This window comes from Amphiura filiformis, chromosome 11 (genome assembly GCF_039555335.1).
Source record: "Amphiura filiformis chromosome 11, Afil_fr2py, whole genome shotgun sequence".
Taxonomy (NCBI): Eukaryota; Metazoa; Echinodermata; class Ophiuroidea; order Amphilepidida; family Amphiuridae; genus Amphiura; species Amphiura filiformis.
In genome coordinates this window covers 45,821,538-45,840,460 of record NC_092638.1, presented here as the reverse complement: position 1 = coordinate 45,840,460, position 18,923 = coordinate 45,821,538, and the positions used below count along the sequence as shown (strand labels likewise).

The 18,923-nt window shown below is 36.3% G+C and overlaps 2 protein-coding genes across 2 annotated transcripts; both read left to right on the top strand.

Annotated features, from left to right (window-relative positions):
• Positions 1-488: 488 nt before the first annotated feature.
• Positions 489-7,911, top strand: LOC140164896 (uncharacterized). Its single transcript, XM_072188277.1, has 2 exons — positions 489-677; positions 5,898-7,911. The coding sequence occupies exons 1-2, from the start codon at positions 615-617 to the stop codon at positions 7,533-7,535; spliced, it is 1,701 nt and encodes a 566-aa protein (XP_072044378.1). The 5' UTR covers positions 489-614; the 3' UTR covers positions 7,536-7,911.
• Positions 7,912-10,895: 2,984 nt separating this feature from the next.
• LOC140164895 (uncharacterized) lies at positions 10,896-15,128 on the top strand. Its single transcript, XM_072188276.1, has 2 exons — positions 10,896-11,249; positions 13,014-15,128. Exons 1-2 carry the CDS (start codon positions 11,187-11,189, stop codon positions 14,637-14,639), a joined length of 1,689 nt encoding a protein of 562 aa, XP_072044377.1. The 5' UTR covers positions 10,896-11,186; the 3' UTR covers positions 14,640-15,128.
• Positions 15,129-18,923: the final 3,795 nt, after the last annotated feature.

The following is an 18,923-nucleotide window of genomic DNA, read 5'->3' as shown; positions in this document are numbered from 1 at the left end:
AAATTCAGATTTTGGTATCTTTGTCATTGTCATAAATATGTAAACATAGCCTGCTAGTGGTTCAGCCGAAAGCCGTATGTATTTGCATGAGGCGTCAACTTCGTTAATACTGGAAATTTGTCATTTCAAAAATACCAAGTCACAATTCGAATGACTTATTCTTCACTTTGAAGCAATTTATAAACAATTTTATTTTTTTTTACACTTTCGCTGGGATCACTGAATGGGTCTTTAATTGTTATAAAAATTACATTTAAAGCTCGTTTTAAGGTATACTATAAAAATGTTTTTATAATCCTCACAACATGTTACTGTATAATATTCTTGATTTATGTGAGAGAAATGTATTGGCAACATTTAAAACAAATTACGTGAGTGTGTATACAGTGTGTAACGAGACACCGGATATCCTTTGATTGTAGGTTACTCATATCACAAATCACGACATTGGCTATACACTGACTATCCTGAAACGTATTATAAAGTATGTTAAACACCGCACATATTTATATTAAGCGATAAGGACATAGGGCCAAATACAATGCTTATAAAATACGTACACATGAAAAATACATTTTCAGTTAACATTTTTGGAATAGAAGACTACCCTTAACATGGCGTCACTTAGCGATATTGAGGAAGAGCTGTTGGTACCGGATACTTCAAGTAGAAGAATGGTAAGTAGTTTGGTGTCATTTAAAGGGGCTGTCAAGGGGAGGGTTCAGGAATATATTGGGGTCATAGAATTTTATACCAATAATGGGGGGGGGGTCATATTTTACACCAACATAAGGGGGTTATAAGGACTTGTGATTATGCGCGTTTTATTTGCACTGACAGTTAAAACACGTGCACAATCTTTAACTACATTCACAATTTTTTTCGCGATGTGCGCATTCTTTTCACTTACAATCAAAATTTTTGCGAGCTAGGCGCGTCTTATTTACAATAAGGGACCCCAAAAGTTTCACAAAGAAAAAGGTCATAAGAAAGGGTCATAAAGGGCCATAAGAAATTTTTATTCATGACCCCCATTCTAAACTAGAGTCAATAGAATCTGGGTACACAGCGAATAGCTATCTGGCAACCATATTTTGACCTTTTGACCCAAAGTAAACATTGACCTTTGGGGTCATAAATATTTTTAACATGTTTAGAATGTCGTAAGAATCGTTCCTGTTGAATTTGAGCTCGATTGGGCCAATTTTAAACATTTTTTTTCAAATTTGACGTTTTGACTTCCTTAATGACTTTTGACTCCAATATAAAAAAAAAAACATATATACACCGAGAAAATGCACTGTTACAGTTTAAATAACAAAAATTTACTATGCTTATTTATGGAGATAAAAATTCTTGAAGTTATTTAGCTTAAAACCGGAAATGACGTCTAAATGACCTTTGACCAAAAAATAAAAATACATGCATACATCGGGTAACACTAATGCATATATGAAGTTTATGTCACTCTGGTCTGGTTACGTTTTGAGATAAAAAAAAATGAACATATTTGATGATTTTTGGTTTTTGACCGGAAGCGACCCCTTAATGACCTTTGACCCCAAAACTGTAGACACCCCAAAGACCCTGGTTGGTAGCAATGCATGTGTGCTAATGACAACACTCTGCTATGTAATTTGTAACAACAGTGATTTTTTGAATATTTTTAACTTTCAGACCGGAAATGACCCTTAATGACCTTTGACCCCTTATCTGTGAACACCCTATAGACACTGGATATATCCAATGCATGTGTGCAAGTGACGTCATCGTGCTATGTAATTTGTGGCAGAAGAGGCATTTTGAAGGTTTTTGGTTTTGCACCGGAAATGACCCCTTAATGATCTTTGATCTCAAATCTGCGAACACCCTAAAGACACATGATATAGGCAATGCATATGTGCAAGTGGCGCCATTGTAGCATGTAACATGCAAGAGAAGAGGCTGGTTGCCAGAAAGAAGAAGAAAAAGAAGAAGAAGAAGAATTGGCAAAAGACAGTACACAGCGAATTTGCAAATTCGCTGTGTAAAAAGTAATGGCAACCCCTAAGGCTAATTGTCTCGAGACAGCAGGAAAGCACAACAACGCAAAGAATAGACTCCGCATTGCCCCACGATCATGAGGACCATTTAATACACATAAGCTTATTTATAATAATTTCACAATCTCATAGAAATTAAGACTATATTGAGATAATAACAGATTTCATATCAATTAAACAAATTATATACATTGAGATAATTAATTGCAGCAAGCATTTGGAATTATTGATTATCTTCATATAAATCAATAAACACACGAATTATTGGAAAAATGTGTACAAGCCAACCATACAGGCTGGACAAACAAAAGTTGACTTCTGAATCACATTTAACCAATTTCATCTTAAGCAATTCTTAAGCATATCTTAAACAGATACATCTTTGGATCAAACAGAGGATTGGATTGGAAAACAGCATTTTTAACCGCAATTAAATAATTAGAAATCTCCAAAAGAATAAACAATGCCAACACTAGCAAACGAACATTTTGTATTCAGCTTAAACCATTTACTGATATATAATATATTAAATCCACTGTTATTTACAACCAAGTAAATAAAGATACTCCAAATAAGCAACAAAGCATTTATAACCCTGGTATAAAAACGCAGTAGAAAGGGAGAAAAGCATGAAGGCAACCAATAGCCCACTATAAAACGCAGTAGAAAGTGGAGACAATCTACTGACAAGATTCTTCAGGTTTTGAAGAAACTCCACCACCCTCAATAAAAACGCAGTAGAAAGTGGAGACAATCTACTGACGAGATTCTTCAGGTTTTGAAGAAACTCCACCACCCTCTATAAAAACGCAGTAGAAAGTGGAGACAATCTACTTATGAGATTCTTCAGGTTTTGAAGAAACTCCATACAAAGCAATCAATAGCCCAATAAAACCAACAAATACCATAAAACGCAGTAGAAAGTGGAGACAATCTACTGACGAGATTCTTCAGGTTTTGAAGAAACTACCTACAAAGCTTTCAATAGCCCAATAAAACCATTCAATACCATAAAACGCAGTAGAAAGTGGAGACAATCTACTGACGAGATTCTTCAGGTTTTGAAGAAACTCCATTCAAAGCAATCAATAGCCCAATAAAACCAACCAATACCATAAAACGCAGTAGAAAGTGGAGACAATCTACTGACGAGATTCTTCAGGATTTGAAGAAACTCCATACAAAGCATTCGATAGCCCAATAAAACCAATCAATACCATAAAACGCAGTAGAAAGTGGAGACAATCTACTGACGAGATTCTTCAGGTTTTGAAGAAGCTCCACCACCCTCTATAAAAAAAGCAGTAGAAAGTGGAGACAATCTACTGACGAGATTCTTCAGGTTTTGAAGAAACTCCATACAAAGCATTCAATAGCCCAATAAAACCAATCAATACCATAAAACGCAGTAGAAAGTGGAGACAATCTACTGACGAGATTCTTCAGGTTTCGAAGAAACTCCCCCACCCTCTATAAAAACGCAGTAGAAAGTGGAGACAATCTACTGACGAGATTCTTCAGGTTTTGAAGAAACTCCATACAAAGCATTCATTCCCCTTCTTTAAAACGCAGTAGAAAGTGGAGACAATCTACTAATGATATTCTTAAAGATTTGAAGAAATTCCATACAAAGCCTCTATTTTAAAGCATAAAGCAGCATAATTGGACATACCATTTTATTGGAGTATCTTTAACCATATTTAGTTAACTGATTCACCCTTCCAGCTTTTGGGAGGGTGGGTGTGATTTTTTGGTCCATCAAGATCGAAGGAACAATTGCAAGTGCATCACTAGGAGAACTATGGACATAACAAAGGAATGAAAAAATAAGACAGGAGACCTGAATGGCTGCACACCACTAAAGTGACAGCTGACTGGACAGAAAAACTGAGCTTGTTGCTATAACAACATAACAACAACCCCTAAATTAAAACTGAATTGACCAGGAGACCAAAAAACTTTAAGTGTACTTGAGAATGCTCAAGTGGGAATAAGAGGATAAGCCTCTACACCTAGATACACATGGCAGCCTAATGTCCCCTGCTGCTGAGACAATCTAGTTTTTAAAAGATTTGCAACTTTAAAAAACGGAATTAGTTGATTTGAAATCTGACCATTGTGATCATGTGATGTAGGCCTACCCCCTGTATAATCTATTTTGGAAATCTCTTAATCAATTAATACAGGAACCCCCTTTGAGATCATTGGGAAGGCTCTTGTTTACAATGATCTCACGAGGGGTTCTCGTATTACATGATAGGGATTTCCCAGAAATAGATTATACCGGGGGTACGTCATACCATCATTTTCAGTTCCATACTAGCACTACAAAAAGGGATATTTGTTTAAAAGTCTGGATTATTTTAATTTTGCAGGATCTAAATTACTTTATACACATGCAGATCATTAAAGAAAAAATCCGTCACCAATGAACGGGCAAAAGTTTTGTAAATAATTGTACGTGACAACATGATAAAAGAGCATGGTATAAAATCCCTGAGAGCCTCGTTCCATTGGTATTGGGCTTTTGCAATGTTTGGATTTATTTTGGAGGAAGTGGTATAAATAGTGTTTGGTTTCTATGTATTAAAGGCGCTTCATAGAATGGTAAATAGTATCAGCAGTGGTCACATTATCAAGTATAGACACTGCTAGTGCACTAGTATTATATTGATGAACAACAGCGGTGTTATCTGTGTCAGGAGTCATGAAAACACTAAACAATAGAATCTAGATATTTGAGATAATATCTATGGGGACTGCTCTATAATCCGACGCTTCTATAATTCGAAGGTTCTTTAGTCCGAAGGTTCGCTAGTCCGAACATGTGTTTATAGCATTCGCTAGTCCGAATTTTAAGAGGTTCTCTAGTCCGAAAAAAAATTAAAAAGAGGTTCTTTATTCCGACGGTTCTTTATTTCGACGGTTCTTTAATTCTATAGTCCGAATTTTAAAAAATGTTCCCTAATCCGAATATTAAAAGAGGTTTAACTGCCTTTAGACTCTCTGCTAGAATCACAAAATATATCTTTTATTGGGGTTGTAGTTTACATAATTTTAGTATTGATCTACTATCAATATGAGCGTCCAACAATTGGAAACTTTCTTTTGATGTATATTGCCAACACGTATAAATCTCTAAATTCTCGCCTTCATTCGTCTAGTTAATCACATGTTATTGCACTTAAGGGTGGTCTTAACCCTGGAATTATGGAAACTTTCGGGCTTCATAACTGCTAAATTATTAGTCTAAAGAATATAAAAGTATACATTTTTAGACTGGAAATGACTTGCTGAATTCATCTGTGAGGTCCAATTTGGGCCAAAACGCATTTGGCTTGAATAGGAGTGCAACTTTCAAAATCCTACTTGAAGCCACTCAAGCGCCCATAACTCAACCAAATAATATCGTAGAGCAACAAAAGAGGTATCAAAATGCGTAGGAGGAAGCTGCGCTTTATATACATTAAATAATTGTTTGCTATATATTTCAGTTCCCGATATATCTTACCATCTATAATCGTTTTGATACTTTCTGGGTTGAGTTTATGAAGATTACAAATTAAGATGGCCTAATCGCTGCGCTTCATCAGCAAATGATGCGTCTTATCATGTGGAAAGGCTTGAAAATGAGGGAGTTTCGTAAAATTCTTTTATTTCCAAAACGGAGCGGTTATTGTCAAAATTCAAAAAGTATGTGATAGCTGGTATGTTCCTCAACATCATCAGTTATTTATAGTTATGTTTGGTTTATGCGTTAAAGTACCCAAAAAAATCAGTTCCCGACGATACAGTTCTTTCAGGGACACCCTGTATACGGTATATAATAACTACTAAAACTTATTCTTTTCGCAGGGTAGTCACATGGCAGAAGAACGTGATGCAAGAGAACAGCATGTTCCCGAATCAACAACTTCATCGAACATCAGCAGCAGCTATTTCTCGGCAGTTCTTCTTATGTTCGCACTGAGTTGTACTGCAGTTGCACTAGCCGTTGTGCCTATCATGATAACTACAGATGAAGCATTTTTGGAGTCTTTAAGAACAGGCGAAGTAATTGTGAACGCTACCTTTGGAATTGTAATCATCACAATCTGTTCCTGGTATGTTTACATGCGCTTCAAATCGACTGATATTTTTATTTCTCAAGAGCACAGCCCAACCTGTTCTTTCAGTAGGAGATGCCTGGATGGAACAATAGCAGCAACAAATTTACCTACGAAATACACACGTATTACTGTTTTTGTTTTTGGTATAGGAACAATACTTGGTTGCATTTTAAATATTGTGCAAAACTCTCTAGAAGACTCTAAAAGACTCTCTAGAATACTCGATAGCATCGTTCATCTCATCTACATTTTCATACTTTTTTCCCAATTACTCTTTTTTCACTTCTACGAGGGAAAAGTATTATGCAATCGCAGTATTTTTCATTACACAATCGCAATTATGGTTGGCGCTGAAGTGTGGGTATGGGTTAGCGGAACACTTTGGCCGCTTTGGCTCTTCGACTGGACAGGAAACAACACAGATTCCGGACACACAAACATTACACATTTGCCGTCTGTTTTAGAGTTTTCTAAGGCGTTCTTGGAGCCATGTTATGTTTCATTTGCTACTATCGCTATAAGTATTTTGTTTAATTTATGGCATACCGTAGGCGACAACAAATCGGCATCAAACTCTAGACAGTGCCACAGAGATCGTCGTTTGGAATACACTCCAAATGAACTTTGTGAATCTCAGTCCCCAACAACACCAGACAGCGACACTGCATCAGATAACAACGATACTTCCCCATACCGTAAGCTCATGGTCATTTCCGTACGAATTTCACCCTTTTTAGGGCTAGTATACTTGGTTATCTGTGTACTTACAGGTTTGAATCAGATCGTTTTCCAATATTATGTGGAAATTGTCTTATATCGCTCCATAAAACTGGTTTATTTTACGATCCTAGGTATCCTTTCTGCCATCTTGCTCTTCAAACTTCGCCAAGTTCCTATAGGCCGACGCCATTATCCTCTCAATAGCAGCGAGTATGTGTTACTATTCGGGACATGCAGTGACAGTATGTACTATTTTCTTCGTATAGTTGCCTCGATTGGGTACCTTACGTTAGACAGCACAACCGATATTGACAGTAGTATTGCATGGCTCTATCTTATTTATTCCTTTGTTGCTCTCATACAAAGTTGGATTCAAACCAAACTGTTTATAATTGTACGTAGAAAGCATGTTCCAAGCTACGTGAAATATGTTTTGGTGTTTATATCTGTTATAAATTTTGCTGAATGGTTTACCAGAGGTTTCAATTTAGGATTCAGTAAAAACGGTGCGTCACAAACAGTGACTACTCCGATTATGGAACAAGTTTTTGGCGATACTTCCACCAGAGTTATGCGACTTTTGCTACTGCCAGTCATGAGTCTTTATCGATTTCATTCAGGTATGGTGGCTGTTGAACTGATACATCAACATCAGAGAGTCTAGAAAGTGGCTAGACCAACACAGACTGAATCACATAATTATCGTCGGGTGTATCACACTAGTGACAGATGCTGATTGTTGCTCATTTTTATGAAACTTAACCAAGATGTGTTGCGCTTTCAAATTTACGAAGTTGCTATGCTCAACAATCCTTTTTTTTTTTGCTTTAAAAATTAAATGATTTAATAATATAACGTATGTTCGAAACTCCATTTTATTTAGTTTCATTATTATTGAGGTATAGGACTTTTTAGAGCAGGTAGGGCAACTACTTGATTATATTTCTACATGTTCATATTACATACTACATAAATTTTAGAAAATTAGCACGGGTCATTACTAAAATGGGAGTTATAGCGCCCTCAACGGGCACTCGATCCATAGATAGGTACGTTCATAAAATTTTGAAGTTCAATATTTTTAGCTGAAAGTTCTTTCATTTGAAAGAGAATCAAATTACCTAAACAATAAGGGGTCAATCATGTTTCTAGTGCATATACTTTTGAAGTTACAGACAAAAATAGTGTCACCAAATTGTCCAAAATTTTGTGTGTGAAATTGTGACAGCAGGCACATGTACAATGTACACTACTGTATGTGACCCCAGATGACCTCCTATTCTTTACTGTAAGAAAGCTGTTTTGGATGGCCTTGATTTGCACACAAATTGCTTTTGCGCTTTAACGAGCGTCCACTTGGTGGAACATAGATTGCACTATGTGATAGCTTATGAATCCATTATTATGCCAGTACCAACATAAGTCAACATCACTTAGGTTTTGGTTGTCAAAATTAATTTTTAGTAATTTTTTCCATAGAGCCCCACAGTAAAGCCATTTTTGGACCGTACAGGCACATTCCACTTCCCTATGGACGAATAGCGCCACCTATATTGTGTGATGTGAGCCTGACTACCATAGAGCTACATGTAAAGACCAGTTATAGAAAAATGGCCCTAAAACAAAAACGCCCCATTCATTTTACCTCAAATTTGGCATATGATGTAAATTTAACATCTGGAATGTAATGCAAGTGGTTGCGTTCCTGCTCGTCTAAATTCATTTATAAAATGTCCGCCCAGACCAAGGTGAATGACGTATTTAGCATTTTGCGAAATATGTGATTAATGTGCATATGTGATGGATTTTAACGCAACGGTATCAGGAACTGTTATAGAGTTTTTATACGCTGACGTATAACTTTGCAATCATTATTCTCCCATAAAATGGAATATTTTAGAATAGAAAGAAGAAAGTGCCCCTCTGACAAAAATGAAAGAGAAAAACTGGGTGGAAATGGAAAAGAAAAGGGACAAGGAGCCCCCTTTACATCAAAATTCACCCTGATCAGGGGCAAAAATAGTGTAAAATGCTCGCTACGCACATCATCGCGCTTAAAAACAAAACCGGTATTATGTATTGTATGATGCAACTGCAATTTGTTTCGTCTGTGCCCCGAAAAGCATTGCAATTTTTATGTATGAGAAAAATCGTGTGATTTTTGATAAAAAGTTGATGTGTCTACGAATGAAAACAGTTGTATATTCAAAAAATTAATTTTAAGGAAAATTGGAGTCGAATGAAAAGTGCTGTTATACCTTTGGCATAAAGCTAATTAGAATATAATATTCAACATGTATACACTGCCTGATAGCTGCAGTGTGTTTGGACAAATTAGAAGAAAGAGATAATACTTATCTTGTTCTCCTGGTTCTACAGTCATCGATTTTACTTTGCACTTGTTTATTTTAGACTGCATGAAATACCATGTATGTAACCAATTTTGAAAACAATTACTTTAATAACATAATTATTTGAAAACTTAAAATGCCTTATCCTATGATAATATTACTTGGGATTAACATACATTTCGCCCACACGAAAATGGTAAGGTCCTGCAACCATTTTCTTCAACTGATGCTCCTTTCAACCAGCACTTCAAATGATGTTCCTTCTGAACTTACAGGGCATAGGTGTTTGCCTTTAAACTGTTATCATTGATGTGTATTTATATTTTATTGCTGCTACTGTGTTAACTTACTTTTTAACGCCATGTAACTTGTTAATGTTTCGGTCAACTTTAATGAGTTTTATTTGGCAAATAGTACTTTTTGTACCGTATATTATCAAATTATATGCTTTTATTGCTATGAGACTTGTGAAATTAATAAAATAGTAGTTTAAAAGTTTGTTATGTAGCTTGTATAATACACACTCATGTGATTTTATAATGTTTTTAGCCTTTGTATAATAGCGCTAAGAGGCTTTCTTGCACACTAGTGCTTTATAAATGTCTTGTATTATTATTATTACATTGTCGGACCCGTTTGTTCTTTGAGCATATATGTTAAAAAGTATGGGTGCAAGTACTGAGCATTGTGGCACGCTATTTCTAAGACTCCTCTTTCTGTTGCGTTCACCGTTGAATATTTCAATTATAAATGAGGGTAGGGGTCAAACAAATTTTTTATTTATTAATTACTATAACATTCACAATAGGTCTATTACGTAACAACAGCACAATTTCCTAACACATTTATATGTCTCTTGCAATTTGCCGACAATCACATAGCTTTTACTACATTTGCCGACAATCACATGGTTTTGACGACAACAGTCAATTTTTGCCGACACAATTGTGTAGGGGGGGGGGGGGTAAAAATATCACATCCCCGGCACCCGAACGACTAGCTGATGCGTAAAATTTGCGCCGTGTGCGGTGTACTATAATAAATGTAGGAATTTAAAAACTAGTTTGCGCCGGACGATTCTGTTACTCCTTGATTGGTCATATCGCATAACTAGGGCGATGACTTCGCTGGTTACGCGAAACTTAAGTTTGTTCGGCTTATAATTGGCGAAAAAATGAGTCTCATAACATCGTGTATTGATGTAGAATGGCGTGCACACAATTTTAGCAGCACTTACGCTAGTTGCGTTTTGCGTAATGCGTGGCTAGCGCCTTTGTGAACTTACACGAGTGTAAGTTGGGACTTTATTTACGCGCGCAGTGCCGACAAAACACCATGTACGCATGCGTATACGCTTTACAGGGTTTACGCACAATTTGATTCTGCGCCCAACGAAATGCGCACCGACGTCACTACTGAACTTGAGGCGAACTAATATTCCATAATCGGACTTGTAACTATGTTATAGATTGCCCTAATGTCTCCGGCTCATTCGTCGGTAGTTAATTACTTCCCACTAAACACAAAACGGTTTTGTAATAATTGAAAGAAAAAAAACATCAATGAGTAACAAACACTTGTTGGAAGACAACACAATTGTCTTAATTTTGTGGTGAGATCATAGAATAAAATAACAATTCAAAACTTGAGTAGCTTAATTTTGTGGTGAGATCCCCCCGGGTGAGATCATAGGATAAAATAACACATCAAAGCCAAGGTATTACCATAAGGTGAATAAGTTCAATCGGGTAAGAATATCAAGGCAACGGATATCCTTTATGTGTCAATAACGGGAAAGTCCCAAACTAAGATATATACTAACGTATTATAAGTATTACCACGCCACACAACTTTTCTATATTTAAGACGATAAGACGTACTGTTGGTCATTCAAATACTCTGGCCATGCCATAGGAGGCTACGTTTGAAGACTTGACCAGAAAAAGAACATATTTCGCATTAATATGGCGTCACCTATCGATATTGAGGAAGAATTGTTGGTACCAGATTCGTCGAATGGAGACATAGTAAGTGTTTTGGTGTTATTTAAGTCTAATTCATTGAAGTGAAATGTCACCATCATTGTCTGTTCCAAGAAGGATAAAAAATATAATATTAGACCATAGATATCTACACTGTATGTGTACTTATAATCATGATAATTACCATGAAAACAGTGTACGTGTGTATCGGGATATTATGTTGTGCATTGGTCCGGGGGGGCACTCAACTTTTAGAAATGACGGGTATGTGCCTACTGGCGTAGCGTAGTAGGGGCCTATTGGGTACAAAACGTTCTTTTAAAAAAAAAGGGGGGGTCACTGATTACAAGCAAAATGAAAAAGGGGGCATTGGGTATAATATTTTGGGAAAAGGGGGTCATTGGGTATAAGATTTCAAAAATGGGGTCATCGGCTAGAAAAAAATGTAAAAAATGGAGCAAAATTCTTGTTCTTGTTCCAAATTTTCCAAATTTCCAATACAAATTTGTTGAATTAAGATAATATTATTTGAAAGTTTCGGCATTATTTTGTGGCATTTAAGGACTTTGATGATGCCATTCTAGAAAAAAAGAGGATTATCGGGTAGCCGGACCCAATAAAGGGGGTCATTGGGTAGCCGCAACTAAAAAAAAAAAAAAAAAGGGGGGGGGTCATCGCGTATGACTTTAAAAAAGGGGATCATCGGGTATAGTCGATTTCAAAAGACGGGGCCTATTGACAGGCACATACCGTCACTTCCAAAGTTGAGTGCCCCCCGGGTTGCATATAATTAGTCGATTTTGGTACACTATGCAACCAGTTCAATCCCGATGGTTTAAATTATGGCAGCTTCAAGGGCTGGGTTTATTAATTGAATTTTATTGAAAATATCTATAGACCCCTTTGCAATACTACGCCATTAGATGGCAGCCCTCCAAGACGGATGTCAGGAGAACAATATATCTTCACTACAAAAGGTCACAATTTTCAATTAATCGTCGGCTTTTCATCCAAGCTACATACACTTTAAGTACATATCATTGGATTTATAAATTTTACTTTATTTTACCCTAACACAACCCTAACCATAGCCCTAATCCTAAAAATTAGGGTGCGCAGAGTAAACCAGAATTGTATTGGCATTTATATTGAATAATAAAGAAGGAGGCGGCTATTAATAGGACATTTATATTTGTTAACATTAGCTTTATTATTTTTTAAAATCTACTTGTAACCTTTTTTTGGGGGGGGGACACCCGGTATTTTCATTAAGAACCATCTGAATAGCACACCGATCGCGTTGCGCACGTAAAACTTAACCTCGATAATATTGCACATGCTATAAGAAAGTACCGTATGGCATTAACCCCTGATGGAATCTTTCAATAATTGTGGTGGTAGTAGTGGGTTTCCGCAATATTTAATCACGATCTGTACCGAGATAATGAGGAAGTGAATATAGCTGTGGAAAAAGGTGGATCGGATCATTTGTACTAAGGGTGCTGAAAAAATACAGAAATTAAATCAAATACTGGAACTTATGTTTCGTTTACACGACGCTTCGTCCGAAACCATCGGACATCATCAGGTGACTGATTAGGCCAGTTGGTCACGTGAGAGACGGTGTTCAATTCCTTTCACCGAAATTTCTGTATTTTTGATTTATCAACTGGATGAATAATCTACACCATGATATTAGAGGTGCTGTTTTCATAACGGTCAATATCATCTATAGGGATATCATTAATTTTATTTGTCATTATTTTTATTTGTCAAATAATAATAAAACAAATATTTTCTTTTTCACAGGGTCATCATGAAACGATTGTTCCCGAATCAACAAATCTGCCCAATCGTAGCATCAACAGTAGCTGGAACAGCAGCAGCTATTTGTCGGCAGTTCTTCTCATGATCGCACTGAGTAGTACCGGAGTTGCACTAGCCGTTGTGCCTATCATGATACCTACAGATGAAGTGTTTTTGGTGACTTTAAGAACGGCGGAAGTTATAGTAAGAGCTACTTTCGGATTTGCAATCATCGCAATCTGTTCCGGGTACATCTACATGCGCTTCAAATCGACTGATATCTTTGCTTCGCAAGAGTATGACCCTACTTTTTCTCTCAGCGGAAATTGGTTGGCTGCAGCAAGGACACCAAGAAGTTTGTCTACGAAATACATGCTGATAACTCTTTTTGTTTTTGGTACAGGAACAATACTTAGTTGCATTTTATATATTGTGCAATACTCTTTAGAACATAAATTTCTTGGAGTAATAGACAACATCGTCTATATTTTCATACTTTGTTTCCAATTAACATTCTTTTATTATTACGAAGGAGAGGTACTGTACAATCGCAGTATTTTTCATTACACAATCGCAATTATGGTTGGCGCGGAAGTTTGGGCATGGGTCGGCGAGACACTTTGGCCACTTTGGATCTTCGACTGGGCAGGAAACACGACAGACTCAGGACACACAAACATTACAGATTTGCCGTCTGTTTTAGAGTTTTCTAAGGAGTTCTTGGAGCCATTTTACGTTGAATTTGCTACTATCGCTATAAGCATTTTGTTTCATTTATGGCATACTATAAGTGAAAACAAAGCGCCATCAAACAACACATCTGAACAATGCAATAGAGAACCCCGTAGTTTAAAATATCCTATAACAGACCCCACAGCAAATGATATTTGTCGATCTCAATCAACCATACAAGATAACGTCAATTCACCAGACAACAACTGCACTTCCTTACACCGCAAGCTCATGATCCTGTCCGGGCTACTCTCCACCGTTTTAGGGCTACTTTACGTAGTTATTTGTGAGCTTACTAATTTGAATCAAATAATTTTTCCATACTATGTGGAAATTATTTTATATCGCTTCCTAAAACTTGTTTATTTTACTATCCTGTGTATCCTTTCCACACTCTTACTCTTCAAACTTCGCCAATTTCAGATACACAATTATCCTCTCAACAGCAGCGAGTATGTGTTACTACTCGGGACCTGTAGTGACAGTATTTACTATTTTCTTCGTATAGTTGCCTCGATCGGGTATCTTACGTTAGACAGCACCACCGACACTAAGAGTAGTACTGCATGGCTCTATCTGATTTACTCCTTTGTTGCCATCTTTCAAATTTGGATTCAAACCAAACTTTTTCTAATCGTCCGTAGAAAACATATTCCACGCTACGTGAAATATGTTTTGGTGTTTATCTCTGCTATAAATTTTGCTGAATGGTTTCAGAGAGGTCTACATTTAGGAATCAGTAAGCACGGCGCGTCAGAAACAGTAACGAGTCCGATTATGGACCAGTTTTTCGGCGATACTTCCACCAGAATTTTGCGACTTTTGCTACTGCCAGTCATGATTCTCTATCGATTTCATTCAGGTATGGTGGCTGTTGAACTGATACATGAACATTAAGGAATATGTAGTGGCAGAACAAAATGGAATAACTCTCATTATCAAGTAGGATGTTCTTAGCACGTGTCATATTGTTTTTAAATGCTCATTGTCTGTTGAGGGCGCAACAATTTACTAAGCTTTATTACGTGCCCGCAGCGGCGGTTGGATAGTCCGACGAGTAGGACCTGTTTTTTTCATAGTTTACCAACTATACTCTAACTCTGATCGCTCAAGAAAGATTAACCACAAAAATCCACTAACCGCCCCTCCCGAAAAATTTGGGCGGCGCGGTCACTGGACTTTCGCGATTCGTCTTTCTTGCGCCATGTGAGATAGTACATGCATAGTGATCATAGTGTGAAATGTGTATAGTCTGGTAACTTAGAAAAAAAAGGTCCTACTCGTCGGACTACGGTTGGATGCGATATTGCCATTTTGACATGGCCATTGAATTAAGACGTAATCATGAAATCTTCACAAACAATTCTAAATGTGTTTATTGTCTTCTATAATCGTTGGGGTTCGACAAAGTATTAGTACCCGTAATATATATATTTTTTAAATTTGTAACTGCTACCCGCCTATTTGAATGGACTGTCAGTCTTGTAGCTTCGCCAGCCTCGAACGTCATGTGTCGCGTGTCCTATGCCACCTGATGCCCGGATGTTTAACGTATTACTTGTTCCGAGGTGCATTTTTGATTCTTATTAGCACCCCTGCAGTACCGTGCAAAAGTGGAACAAAGTATATTTTCCAGTGCAATATGGACACTTTTACATGAAAACAAAAATCGGCTTTAAAGATGGATAGAATCGGACCCGGGAATTTATGAGACCGCTCATAACATTATTATTGAAACTTTAATTATATACAGGATAGAGGCTAAACACGGAGCACAGTGGCCCAGCGGAACGGGCATCGACTGACGGTTTCGGGTTCGAGCCCCGGCGATGCCATCGTGTTGTACCCTTGAGTAAGGCACTTTATCTCGAGTACTCGTCTCCACCCATGTTTAAATGGGTACCGGCATTCTTAAATGCTGGGAAAGTAATAGAGGAGTTGTAGTAATCCCCTATAGCAACATTACATGGAGGAGTCTAGCCCAATCGCCAATGAAACTTGAAAGAGAGATGGGCACTCCGATCAATGTTTATACAGGATCGTCTCCTTTACCTTTACCTTTTTAGAGGCTAAACATAAAATATAAAAACTGAGTGTAAAGGGTATAAAAGCAGACCTTACATTGGGGTTCCATTCGGTATCACACCCCAACGGATTTTGACCAGTAAAATATTGCTTGATATACAGAAATACACTGGATCAAAACATCGTCACCCAAATTTATTGGTTAGTTTAGAACATCTAATTGTAAGTCTTTTAAAAATATTTTTACATATTCTATCAAATATTAATCGTTCTTAGAATATGTGGTGAATAGCTGAAAAGCTGAATTGACACATTGCTGTTGGTTGTACGTTAGAGCGTCAAAAATCACACGTAATCAATTTCATACCGGGGCTCAAAGTCTATTCCCAGTAATTAAAAAAAATATTCCAAACTTTTGTCTATGACTGTAGGAGGAACTGAAATATGATAAATTTAAACCATTCTTAATGAAAACCTCCGATTATTCGACGTAGAATATTCGATGTAAAATGTCGTTATTTAATATATTCCTACATGTATTTTATTCCCAGTAATTTTCAACTTCTAACGTACGAATGTTGGATGACTTAAAATCGATAAAATGATAGGTCGAATGTCATCAAACATTTGTTAGAACTTAAACAGAATAGGAAATATAATGAGAATAGATGAAGATATTTTACATCGAATATTCTAAATCCACTCAAAAATCGCATGTAGCGGCCCTTAAGGGCTGGGGTATGAACGTTTGGACAGTATTTATTGTGGGACATTAGAGCACATCAGACATATCGAATTGCATTCTGAATACGAAGAATGTCATTCTGATATCAAATAATTTCGATTTTTTGAAATTCGCAATTTAATACACATTTTATGGCAAATCATTAAAATTGATATTTTGATATTTAACAGTACTTGAAGTAAACTTTATAAATCTGATGATTTATACTTTTAAGTGTATGTAGGTGGGATGAAAAGCCGACGATCATTTGAAAATTTTGACCTTTAGTATTGAAGATACGGATTTTTTTCCCCAAAACACCAAAAAAAATAAGGTCTTTTTGGGAAAAAAATCCATATCTTCAATATGAAAGGTCAAAATTTTCAGTTGACCGTCGGCTTTTCCTCCCTGCTACATACACTTTAAGAATATGTCGTTAGAATTATATAATTTACTTCGAGGACTGTTATATATCAAAAATTTGAAAAATATCAAATTTTTATAATTTGTCATAAAATTTGTATTATATTGTGATTTTCAAAAATGAAAATTATTTGATATCAGAAAGACATGCTTCGTATTCAGAATGCAATTCGATAGGTCTGAGGTGCTCTTATGTCCGACAAAAAATACTGTCGAAACGCAATAAACGCTCATTTTAGATCCCTTAAGCTGAGAATAATAATTTTCTATGGCTTTCATCATACATTAAAATAACTGATGGAAGAAGAAGTGTACTAAAACCTCAAAGCCAACTTAAAGATGGGTGACCTTATCCCTCACGTTTCCTATCAAAATAGAGATTTTGGCATCAGAAGAAAGCTCATTTATTTTCTCATAATCTCAGGAGAAAATTTAGGCCAAATTACATTCCGTTTAGATGTTATGAATGAAAAAGTGATAGCCTCATCCCCAATGTGGTAGTACCACACATACCATTCTATGGGCCATTGTGAAATACGTTTTTACTAATATCAAATCGGCTAGTGCAATTTACTTCAAAACTTGAGAATTGGATTATTGTTGTACAAGGCATCAGTGTAAGGTACAAAACATACGAAAATACATAATACGAAAAAAACTGACTACCTACCTTTAATATAGAAAGAGGAACTGAAATATATATGATTATAATACACATATCTTATTTAAACACCTGCAATATTATGGCGCAATTACATTTAATGCAGACTTAACTACCACTGTATTACCGATGCTAATAATGCAACCACACTCACCGCAACCCATCACGTAACAGGTGCGCAAGACAGATGCGTCGATCTACGAGATAGCTTAGTTACCGTATTTTCCCGATTACTGTTTTAATCCTGGATACCTAATTTTATGACATTCTCCTCCAGGGGCGTAGCCAGCTTTCTTGGTCAGAGGGGGCGAAATAATTTGTTTGGCACAGACGAAAAAAAATTGCAGTTGCATCATACAATACATATACCGATTTTGTTTTTAGAGAGACTGCACGTGTCTTCGAGCTTTATTGTAAAGATGTGGGCAAAACTTTTGTATTTTACACTATTTTCGCCCATGATTGGGATAAAAGGGGTTTATAGTGACAACGTGCTTGCTGTTCTCCTCATTTTTAGAATGTAATACTTACTGAAATTTAAAAAAAGTGGTCATAATGCAGCGTAAATTGGTGTATAAAAACATTGCAAGAATGCAATTTTCAACAGCATCACCATCCTTCTACTTTTTATCACGAAAAGTTTGAAATGATTAAGAAATTAAAACTTGAATAAGATTAAGTGAATAAGTTTAATTGGGTAATAAAATGCTCGTTTTGGCCAACCCTCCAACGTTTCTTATATTATATTATATTATATTATATTATATTAATCATGTTTTTCTGGTAAATAAAACTGAAACTGAGACTAAATGTGTCACATAATTGCTAATTTATAAAAATTTAACGTAACTATTTTTAAAACCACACAATTGAGCGATAAGGCGTACGTACGGTCATACAAATATTTTGGTCATACAAAACGCCTGTAGACGTATCTGGAGAACGAACTTGTCGATTAACACATTTTTCAATACCATGGCATCACTCAACAGCGACATTGAGGAAGACTTGTTGGTACCGAATACGTCGAATGAAACTTATGGAAGCATTGTAAGTGTTTTGGTGTTATTTAAGGCTGATTCCTCAAATTCAAATCTGACCATCAAAGATATTTGTTATAAAATATATTTGTAGGATCTTTTTATAATGTATACCTATTATCATGATGATGATATCATGAAATGTGTGTCTTGATTTGGAGCATTGGCTACAGTAGCTCATTGTGATGCATACATCAATTTCCATTAAATGCGAGCCACTGATTTGGTAGTATGCACCCTAACAACATGAATAACATGGTGTTTCTTTATGCAAAATAACACATTCTGTAAGGATGTAAGTATGTACG